The 11423-nt window shown below is 41.4% G+C and overlaps 1 protein-coding gene across 1 annotated transcript in view; it reads right to left on the reverse strand.

Annotated features, from left to right (window-relative positions):
- Positions 1-11152, reverse strand: part of LOC123986055 (TRIO and F-actin-binding protein-like) — a 20560-nt gene extending 9408 nt beyond the window's left edge. The window contains exons 1-5 of the mRNA XM_046074124.1: positions 11003-11152; positions 7922-8034; positions 2950-3116; positions 1662-2791; positions 330-469 (exon numbers count right to left, since the gene is read on the reverse strand). Of these exons, the coding sequence (XP_045930080.1) occupies positions 330-469; positions 1662-2791; positions 2950-3116; positions 7922-8034; positions 11003-11152 (1700 nt within the window). The remainder of the gene's footprint in view (positions 1-329; positions 470-1661; positions 2792-2949; positions 3117-7921; positions 8035-11002) is intronic.
- Positions 11153-11423: the final 271 nt, after the last annotated feature.

Genomic DNA, 11423 nt, shown 5'->3' on the forward strand with positions numbered 1-11423 from the left:
TAGAGGAAACATTTTTTTTAGCACATAAACACACCATAGGCACACTTTACATGCTTTTTTTCATTCTGAACTTTCACATACTTCTGTAAAGGCATCAAGAGCACTCTAACTAAGGCAAACGCTGATGGCCAGATCAAAAGATATCTTCAAAGTCTTTTTTACTTGCTACCCTACTTTTTGTCTAATATTTCAGCCGCCAAGGGAACTGTTTAAACACAGACACAAGAAATACTGAATAGATGCACGGCTACAGGAATTCTGCTCTTCTGGTCTATCCTTGAATATATGCTATAACATGATACCATACAGTACCAAATGGTACCACCAACCTGTAAGTCCTAAGTTTCTGGGCCCTGCATGGGCTGGGACTCTGGTTCCTCCTCCTCAGCCCTGTCAACTCTTTCTCTGACTCCAGCTGGATCTTTGGAATATCAGCCAGGACAATGTAGTCATCTATGGTCATCCCCACCTTCATAAAGATTTGTCATCATTTTACAGGACATGCGTTATGGAGAGTTGTCTCTGACACACAACATAACAAGACTAAGACAGTCAAGCTATAGGCTCTGTGAGGCAGCACTTAGGTACAGTGGTGGTTTAAGCTAAATGCTAACATTAGCATGCTAACATGGTCACAACATAGACTGTATTCACAGTGACAATGCTAACATGCAGATGTTTAGCAGGTATACCATTTACTATGTTCATCAACTTTTTTGCTAACATTTGGTGCTTAGCACTTAATACAAAGTACAGCTGAGGCTGATGGGAACGTAATAAGTTTTGCAGGTGTTTGGTCACAAACCAAAGATAGTGCTAGATGAAAAGTCAGAGGAAAAGAAGACGATCACCAAAGTCATTACAATTTATCCTCCTTGTGGAAACAGGAATGTTAACCTGATGGTGGCACTAGAGGTATAGTCAAAGGATCACTAAATTTGTTGACTAAATGCATTTGACTTCATGCTGCGCTGTGCTGCGCTGACTTAACGTGCTGCATGTTGGACTTAAAATAAGGCATGTCTGACTTTTGCCGGCGCTGCAAAACGTCACCATGTCACATGACATTGAAACCTTGCGGGAGCAAGGTGGCTGCAGGCGCCGAGTCTGACGCCACAGTTTCTTTTCCCTGGCTGCACCAAGTTGGAACTACACTATTGCCTGATCTCGCGGCATTGATCATTGATCTCAGCTCACAGTAAGCTGATGCAGCTACACTACAAAAAGTGAGCTCTCAAAAACAAGGGAAAAAAGCATTAAAATGTGGGAAATATTACTTAAAATAAGCAAAATTATCTGCCAACAGAACAAGAATATTTCACTTGCTACTTCAGGACAAAAAAACTTGAAACAAGTGAAATTCTCTAACATAAAAGCCGCCTGGTAAGAAGAAATATTGTGTCAATTTTGTATATTTTGCCTTCAATTACAATAATTAATCTTACTGCCCCTGCAGTCACCTGCAGCTCACGTTAGACTATCAAGTCGGCGAAAGTCAGTTGTTGGTTGGTTGTACTAAATTCCATGGATATCCATGCAATAGTTGTTTAGATATTTCAGTCTGGAGATGCCAGTAGCTGGCCGAGTAACAGACAGGCCGACACTGCTAGCTTGGTTAAAAACAAGTAATATCTGATGTACGTAATATCTGCTATACGTACCTCCTCCACTTCTACTGCAGCCTTCTTGGGTTCAGAGATCAGTAAGGCCTCCATGCCTCGCCTTATGTTGCTCCTGCTTCTGTCACTGCTGACCTTGTTATTACCCTCATCAGCCTTATCCGTTTCTGTGACTGCAACATGTGACAGTGATCCACCAGGCACCTGAGAGGTAGCACCTTGTCTTGATGCGGAGGAACCACGAGAGGGTGGGAGGCTGAGTAAGGAGTGCAAGGACCCCTGCCAGGAGCCTTGAGAAGCACTCAGTCTGCTATCTCTTGAGTAGGACTCCCTTTGTGGGGTGTGGCTGTGTGTACTGTAGCTGTTCCTGGGCGGTGATACGTCGCGGCTGTTGTTAGTGCGAGTGTTGGCTGAGCTGTTGACAACTGTTCTGGTTCGAGGAGATGCTTGAGATCCCTCATATGAGTATTGCTGGATGACCGAGGATCCACGGCGGGAGATAGACTCCAGATTCCTGTAGAGTTTCTCAGAGTCCAAACTGTGTTTATTTGAAGCTTGTGAGGGACTCCTCAACTCTAGGCTGTATCTCTTCTGAGCATCATATTCACCGTTTTGTAAATGAAAAGAGTCTGTTCGCCTGTGAGAAGGGGTGGCCCTAGAGGGTGAGGCGGTCCGAGTGGCAATGGACCCCCTCCTGCGGGATGGACTGGACCTGCCAGATGTATGCCGAGAAGGACCATGTGATGGAAGCTGAGAGGAGCCATGAGATGACTGAGCCTGACTCCGGGAGAGGGAGCTCATTCGCTGTGTTCCCACAGCAGAATCACTTAACTTGTAGCGATCTGGGCTCACGGAGCTGTGGCGTGTTGGTGAATTCCTCTGCGAATCAGTTCCCCGTCTGAAGTTGGAGTGGTAAGTGTACCTCTCTGGGGATTCACTTCTCCAAGCTTCCAGCATATACGTCTCTGGGTTCCTCCTCTGGGAGGGCACGCCGAGGCTGACGTTCCTGTAGGGGACACAGGCTTTGGGCTCAGGAACATAGTTGCTTGGAAGAGGACGCCCCCTCTCGTAGTAACGATACCGCGGTTTGTTGACTTCCTCCATCTTCCCCTCACCATCACTGTTTCTGTCTGGAGAGTAGCCACTCTCATGTTCCCTGGCTCCTCTGGACTCTGAAAATCACACAAGCCTGAGATGATTGCCTGAACATGTAGCCTATAAGAGAGCATGAGCACTGGTCAAGGTCAAGATCAAGAAGGTCTTCTGTGCATTTAAGGCACACATTTTTACATTTTTAGTATTAAGGTGCAGTGTATATCTGTGACTGTACCCGATGCCCGGCGGGACGTGTCTCTGCCCCTCCTCTCATCCATCCAGGAGCTTTCAGTGCCACGGTGGGGAGAAGGATCCAACCGGGTCATATCTCTTTGGGCCACACAGTGCCTCTCTGAGCTGAGGGATCTGCTCCTCTCTGGACAGTCCCAATGATTTGGAGAGCTGGAGGATGGTAGTACAAAGGCATCATAGATATATAGGTGAGGAAGCTGGTGCAAACATTGAGTTTTTTATTGTTATTTTTATTATCTTTTATTATACCTTTATTTTACCAGGCAATTTAATTAAGAACAGTTTCTTATTTAAAATAACGGCCTGGCAGGAGACAAAAGCCTCCTGAGTTGTCAGTTGTAGAATGTATACTGGGCAGTCACTTGGTTTGGTGACCAGGGAGAGGCCTACAAATGTTATAAGGAGTGAAAGGTGAAAAAGAAAGATGCTGGTTACTCTTTAAAGAGATGGTATTATGCTCATTTTCAGGTTCAAAATTCTATTTAGGGATTGTACCAGAACAGGTTTACATGGTTTAATTTTCAAAAAACACATTATTTTTTTGTCATACTTCACATTGCTGCAGCTCCTGTTTTCACCCTGTGTGTTGAATGCTTCGTTTTATCTATGGAGTGATACATCTTTCCTCTACAAGATCTATGTTGGGAGTTGCACATGCGCAGTTCCTAGTTCAGGACTACTAGCCAATCAGAAGCAGAGAAGGGCGGGTCAGTGAGAAGCGGATAAACACAGCTTCAGTTCAGCTGTATATGTTGCCGACCAGCTTAGCAACATAGACTGGAGCAAGTGTTTCAGAGTGGTGAGTTATTAATCTGTATCAAAAGTATTTTTCATCCATAAAGTTTTAACTGAGCTCTGTCTCTACATCACAGTAACAACTTTATGTCCATTGACTGCCTGGAGGGTAGCTAGTGTTTGGAAGGGAGAGGGGAGGTGTGCTGCAGCCCAGTGTTTTTCCAGTGGTGTTTTTGAGGGCGTGTCAGACTAGCTGCTTGGCGAGCATTATATGAGGTGCATTTAGCGTTCATCCCTGTGTTGTCACAGGTGTTATGAACCTGGGGTCATATTTTGTTTGTTTTTATCTCCCCCTGCAATGTCAGCTGTTCTCCTCCCTTAGAGTGTGTGTATGCAGGTAATGGAGAACAGGTGGGCACACTGGATTGGTCCGGCAGAGCTGATTGGAGTCTCCTGATTGGTCACCTGGATGACAGCAGCCATCTTAAGCCCCACTGACAGGACCTCCTCTCTCTCTCTCTCTCTCTCTCTCTCTGCCATTTCCAGCCTGAGCCTGAGCCTGAGCCTGTGTACTGTGTACTGTGTGTTATGTCTGTTAGTCGTGAGTAGTGAGTAGAAAACTGCTGTGATTAGAGGATACTTTGTAAGTGAATCTGTGTAGCTTAGCTTCAGAATTCTGATTGTCGTTGACAACCTTGTTTTGTTGGCTTTAGCCATTTTTGTTGTAATATACAGATATTTCTTTGTTGTATAGCAGTGTGTAGGAGTGAGAAGCCCTTTTTGTTTGCACCCTTTTTCTCCTGTTTTTGAGATTAGAAGCCTAGTTTAGAACTTTGTCTTTTCTTTACTTTGTTTTTGGTTTAGGAAAGTTTTAGTTTTCTTACATTGTTTTGGTTGTTGTTTTGGGCACTGCTTATCTCTGAAGCTAATAAAACTGCTAAATTGTATTTCCTGTGTTCTGGCCTTGTTTGGGAATGGGAAGAGTGGGAAGCCACACCTTTATGTTACATCCAAGACACCCCTAGACCTTGGGACGTAACACAGGGATGAAAGGAATCGGCGGGACTACAAACGAGCTGTTTTCAGGCAGTTCAGAGCAGAGTTTTCTGTGGGAGAAGGGAACTCCCTTTGGACTAGACTTAGGGCTTTTTCACTTTGCAAACCTGTTACATGCACATGTAACCCATATATAATATGCTGTCACTGAAAGTGTTAACCGGTTGAGTGTCAACTTATGTGATGCCAACAGTAGTAAATAAATTAAGATATATGGTCAATTCATACCCAGAGTTGTGGATAAGATAAATCTTTTTGTGAGTACTGCATCAGATTGTTTTTTTTGATCCTGGATTTAGTTGGTTCCATACCATGATTACTTTGATGGCAAGCCTGTCCCAGTGAGTGAGACTTCGCAGAAGGAACAATTGGATACAGTGTGGCCAGTAGTGTTGGATTCCATCCTGTTGGGTGACTGAACTGATTCGCGTTGAGATTTTGGATAGATAGGAGACATTTAAAGTGTTTTGTTCTACTACCCAGGTAGATTGACTCTCTATTTTAAAAGAGCTCTATTTTATTTAGGTGGAATTTGAATTCTAAATGCAAATAATTTTATGAACACTGTGTGTTGAGAATATTTCTTAGGTGTCTTAATTGATGTAACAGGGAAAGGTAAGACAGGTCTAGCTTAGAGTAATGTAGCCGTAAAGTGTTTGACATTATAGCTTTAGGTATTTCTCACACTAACTTGTCCTCGTCAGGAAGACAACAATAGACTGATTAGCTAGAGACAGTAGCTCAGATGTCAGGCTAGCAGATATCAGTGTTCTCTGGGAATCTTACATGGTTGAGCCATACAAGAATGTTTACAAGAACTACTGGCTCCCAGATTAGAGTACAATTTATGGAAAGTGAGAGATTCCAATATGGCATTGGAATCTAAACATCAGATAGATAGTTGTTCTAGGTGAAGGTGACCTAATAGAGAAACCTACAGGCACTAGGGGGAAGACAGAAACATAAAAGGGACCACAAGATGTTATCCTTCAGATTTGGTGTTGGCATTTGACGTATTCACATGTTGTATGCTGGCACTGTATCTCCTCGGCCGGGCTCAATAAACCATGCTATGTTAAGTCTTCATCAGTCTCCGAAACTTCTTCACACCTGACAGCTGGCTCACAATAATTCTCAAAACTGTGAACCAGGATTGTGAATTAAACCTGCCAGCTGTTCTGTTCTTTAAACACGTCTCCTTGTGAGTCTTGTGAACCATACTGCTCAGAGCCTAGGCGATTGATGTATACCTATATGTTTTAATCCAGAATAGAGGGGTTACACACAAAAAAGGTATATAACAATAAAGAAGAGGGAAAAAGCCAAAAAGCATAATACCACCTCTTTAACCGTTAACTATTTAGTGCATTACAATTAATTTCCAGTCATAGGTGAAAGTGAAATCACAGGCACCGCCATTTTAGTGCAACTCTACCTGCTTTAACGACTGCCTCAACAGTTGGACAACAAAACTCTGACAGCAAACACAATCATAATCACTAGTGTTGTAGTTAAGACCGCCCAAATCAAGACCAAGTCAAGACCAAGTCAAGACCAAGACTTTTAGGCCCTGAGACCAAGTCGAGACCAAGACCGAGGGAGGGCAAGACCGAGTCAAGACCAAGACCAGTTCCCCACAACACATGACACACAATAAAATGTGGAACGAGATCATAGGTACTTCTCAAATTGATCTGAAACATCCACATTCCCATTAAAGCACCCACATACAAACACTAAGATCTGAAATCAACATAAGCATCTTTATTCGACGTTCCTTTTCCATGTTTACCATCGTGGGTATTGGTTGCATTTGAAGCAATACGTTTTACATCGAATAAAAGTTTGGATGTTAAAAAATAAATCGGACAATATATTGATATTCCCAAAGTTATGGTCTTGACTGGTCTTGAAATAAATTCCTGAGTCCTCAATGTCTGAGACCGAGACAAGACCGAGTACAAATGCGGTCGAGTCCGAGACGAGACCAAGACCATCATAAAGTGGTCTTAAGACCAAGAGTAGTACTCAAGACCGCTCTTGGTCTTTTACAACACTAATAATCACTCCGCCAAATAAACACAACACTAGATATTTTAAACTTTACAATAATACGATGCAATGATGAAAAGATGTTTCATTTTTATGGCATTATCTGTACAAATAGACCCAATCTGATTACCTTCAATCAAAAATAGGGCTTCTGCAAATGATTTGCCCAAATGAACACATGACAGTTTGTGTAACTTAAACACAAACACGTTCCATGTGTCCTGTGAATGCCAGTGAGTGAGCAGTCCGTCTGGAGAGAGCTGTTCTCACTAACATTAGATAGTGCCTCGGTAATCCTTTGATATACAGCACCACAAACCAGCTTTATTGAGAGTAATGTGTGTAGCGTGCAGACAACAAATTGGTGATTTCTGGGTATTAAAGAGAAAAACATTAAAACTTCTGCTTATTCCTGCACCTGGATATACAACTGCCAAAATGTTAATTTGCCTAATATTATTGATTAGTGTACAGCAACATGATTTGAATGAGAACAGAAAATTATATAGATGCAACTTAAAGCAGCATTAACCATTTTTTTTGTAAACACAACATTGACACATTATTACTTTATAAAGCAAATGGCAAACAGTTGCTCATTTACATATCCAGCAGACACACAGCAGCAATACCATCATTTGGAGTCAAGTTTCTGGCCACCTCATGGATGTAACTCCAGTATTAAGTTTATTTTTAGCTTTGTGTTTGGTCTCCACCAACTCCTGAGGGAAATATCTGGCTTTTTAGCTGCTAACTGCTTCGCTTTGTTCACCAGCTAATTACTAACTTTTTCTGTTTGGTGCTGGGCCAGTAACATAACATGGGTTTTTAACTCCAGAATCGCTTACTTCACCTTTAATGTGCTCTAAGCATAATTTTAATGTATTATCAAACTAATCATTTGAAGCGAATGTTAAGCAGATAATTTAGTTACATTCAGAGACAAACCTTAGGCTTAGGTGTCTTTCTGTGGAAAAGTGTGTTGTTTCACGGTATATGTGTGCTCACTGCTCAGTCAGGCTGTTCTTGGTAAAGTAAGGGGTTTCTAAAATCAGGATACAGGATACAGTCACCTGGATTGTATGTCAGTGTCACAGATATTAAGTTCCCACTCAGGACTCAGACTGTGGACCAGGCTCCACTCGTAGGTCCAACCACCACTGATGTCATCACTACTGCCACTTGTAGTCCCCTCAGACAGGGAGCAATGATCATCATCTGCTTCCTAGTTTGTGGAGCACAGAAACACATTTTTTAACATTTGGGTAATTTAGTGAGAGTCAAACTGATCATATTAGGAGACAAAAATGTTGTGTTGTCATATAGGCGATTGTGGAATCATTTAATTTGACTGGAAATTGGGTATTTGTTTTGATAATTCCTCTTGTTTTCCATATAGAGCACAGTTATCATTGATTATATCTTATAATAATACACTCAATAGAGTCACTTACTCCACATAACCCTGACAAAATGTAACTAAGCAACTACTTGAAGGCTGATGTCTTTTATCCCATCCATTATAAAGAAGAAACACACAGCAACATAAACATACCCTGCAGACATGAATTTACAAGCACTTTGTACTCTGTTTTGATAAGTGATCTATAAATAAAGTTATATTATTATTATATATAGCCAACTATACAGTTAAGACATATTTTCACTTACTGTGACTGCTCGCTGTCCTTCAGACAAATCTGCTGTCAAAGCTTTCAGCAGCTGTCTCCCCTCTCTCCTTCCTAAGCCGATACTTTTAGACTGCAGAGGACGTAACTTAAGCTAGTCTCTGGTCATGCTCATCATTATTTCATTGGTCTAGTGCTTTTGCATTACCAGAACCGCCCACTCAACTTCTTTCTCATCTTTATCTTGATCCCTCCTTCGTCTCGACCTCTCATAAACAGACAGACGACAAACTTTTTGCTCGTTTTAGGTCTTGATCTCTTGACTGGATGCCGGTTTAAAGAATGTGAAGTGCCTTCTTTTGTTTTCAGATCAAAATAAAGTCTACATCACAGTAATATCTTTGATAAAACATTTACTTTCTTGACTGTATTTCTTAACTTAAGTGGGCCGGTGTTGTGTGAGGGGCCATGTTTGCATGTGTCATATGGGCATATTAGATTACAGCCAATTCCCCAAGGATTGTAATGAGGTTTCATTAATTAATGAAACAGAATCAAATGCCACCTTGTTGTATTATCCTTCTCCCACCTCCACAGCGGTTTCACTTGGTGACTGTGTTATAGGTTGACATCATCACCTCAGTTTGTGGAACAGTTTTATCACACGTGTCATGTCAAATGGTTGCAAGTCATTAAAAAAGCACCTGAACCTCATGGTCACAATAGATTTTGACGTCAGTGTGTAATCTTGATATGCCTGCATTCATAAATGTTATAACTATTTGTAACTATGACCGCTGGTTATTTATACTTGGCTGTTGCTGATTGTGAGCATCGGGCCTGTATTCATCAAACTGCTACAAATGAAATTTTGGACTTGAATGATAAAAGTTTTACTCTTATTAGCAAACTTAAGAGCAAACGTATTGGAGGGTAAATAGCTTTACCCTCCAATACACAAACAATGCTGTTCTTGTATTTCTCTATCTTCTACATGGGGTGGTGATGGCGCAATGGATAAGATGCCTGTCTTTGGTGTGAGAGACCTGGGTTCAATCTGTGACCCATCCACCATTGTGTCCCTGAGCAAGACACTTTACCCCTCGTTGTTCCGGAGGCGTGTGACCTCTGACATGTATAGCAATTGTAAGTTGCTTTGGATAAAAGTGTCAGCTAAATGAATAAATGTAATCAGCTGGTGAGGATGCAGACATTTTACCTGGGACCTATTAGCTTTAGCCTCATTCTTTCAGCATGATATCATGTAGCCTATGTAGCCACCATGTGCATGTTTAAGATTAAGGATCCAGGGTTCTTGTCTTCAAACAAATTAGCCTTGAACATTAAAAAGTTAGTTAGAGACTGAGTTTTAAACCAAGTCACAGTGTTTGAGCATTAGAAGATTAGATTAGAAGAGGTAGAAGATTAGACTACTAGCTATGCTGATAAATTCTGCTAGTTAGAGGTATCATTTCAGCCGACAAATCCACAATCCTCTGTCAAAAAAGAGACGCTGTCTTTGTCTGAAATACCTCTCTGTCTGAAGTTAAAGACCCAATATTATGAATTTGGATGGTAAATCTGTCACCATTATCATTGTTAAATGTGATGTTGGGGTGGAGATGGAACAGTGGATAAGACACATGCCTTTGGTGTGAGAGACCCAAGTTCAATTCCCCACTGTGACACATACACCAATGTGTCCTTGGGCAAGACACTTAACCCCTAGTTGCTCCAGAGGAGTGCGACCTCTCACATATAGCAGTTATAAGTCTCTTTGGATAAAAAGCTTCAGCTAAATGAATAACTTTAATGTAAATGATATTAGATATGTATGATGTAGATGGGCTTTAGTGTCATCAGTGAGATGTGTGCACATGCAAGTGGTAGAAAACAAACTGAATGAATTAAGTCTATGAGGAGATCATCATGAAAAGCTGTTTTTGTGCCGAAAACTGCAGGAATCACAAAAATAATGAAAGGTGAAACGTGTTCATAATCCCAAGAACAAAACCTCAGAATTCAGAATTAATTCATTAACTCAGGTGCAGAATTAGTTAATTAGCATCTTGTGATCTTTTCAGAGCTCTGGAGTTTAATGAGGTGGTGGATGGTTTTGCACTAAATCCACTGGAAGAAACACAGCTCATCCTGTTGCTGCGTGCAACTCTGATCAATACTGTGGTGATCAGTTTGAGGTGTCCTGTCAGCAGTTTCACTGCATACCGTGAGTGGTCACTTTGTAAAATTGGAAGCAAGACTGAGCAGCGGTTCTGTTTCCAAGTCTTATAATACATTCTTGGACAGAACAAATCAGGTATAATAACTTTAATGTTAGGTGATGGCCATGTTGGTGTTGGTGACGTATGTTGTGCAAGACGAAAGATGTAGTTCACTGAGCGGTTTTAAAAAACAGGGAACTTTTTAGTGATATAAGTTGACAGACATCATATGTGTAATACTCCTATATTGTTTTTAAAGCATTCTTATGTAATTCTTAGAAGTATGATAGGAAATAAAGGTCTGGATTATTTCACAAAACTACAGAATGATTCACGCACATACCCGCACATGTGAACCCTCCTGTTGTGCATCAGCAGTAGTGTTGCTGCCAAGGTGCATATGATCTGGCCGCAGGCAGGAGCTGCAGCGGGAGGGGTCAAAGGTGTTGGGCTGGAACTGATGGCAGTAGTAGTCCTCAGCAGGGTGCGCCATGTCAATCCTGAATCTGCCCCATCATCTGTGGTTTTTGGCTGGGTATTCTCAGGACACCTTAGCACTAAAATAGCTTTTGATTGATATATTTCAATAGCAATGGTGTGGTCTTATTTCCCAGGAGGCTGTTGGTGGGCTCTGTGGGCATAGCTCATTAGCATAATAAGATGAATAACTATCATCAAAACAATTTAATATTTATTAGTTATGATTAGGCAGGCTCTAAGAGATTAATGCGTAATTCTTTAGATGTCTATATATGAATTGCATA

Source organism: Micropterus dolomieu, linkage group LG17 (genome assembly GCF_021292245.1).
Source record: "Micropterus dolomieu isolate WLL.071019.BEF.003 ecotype Adirondacks linkage group LG17, ASM2129224v1, whole genome shotgun sequence".
Classification (NCBI taxonomy): Eukaryota; Metazoa; Chordata; class Actinopteri; order Centrarchiformes; family Centrarchidae; genus Micropterus; species Micropterus dolomieu.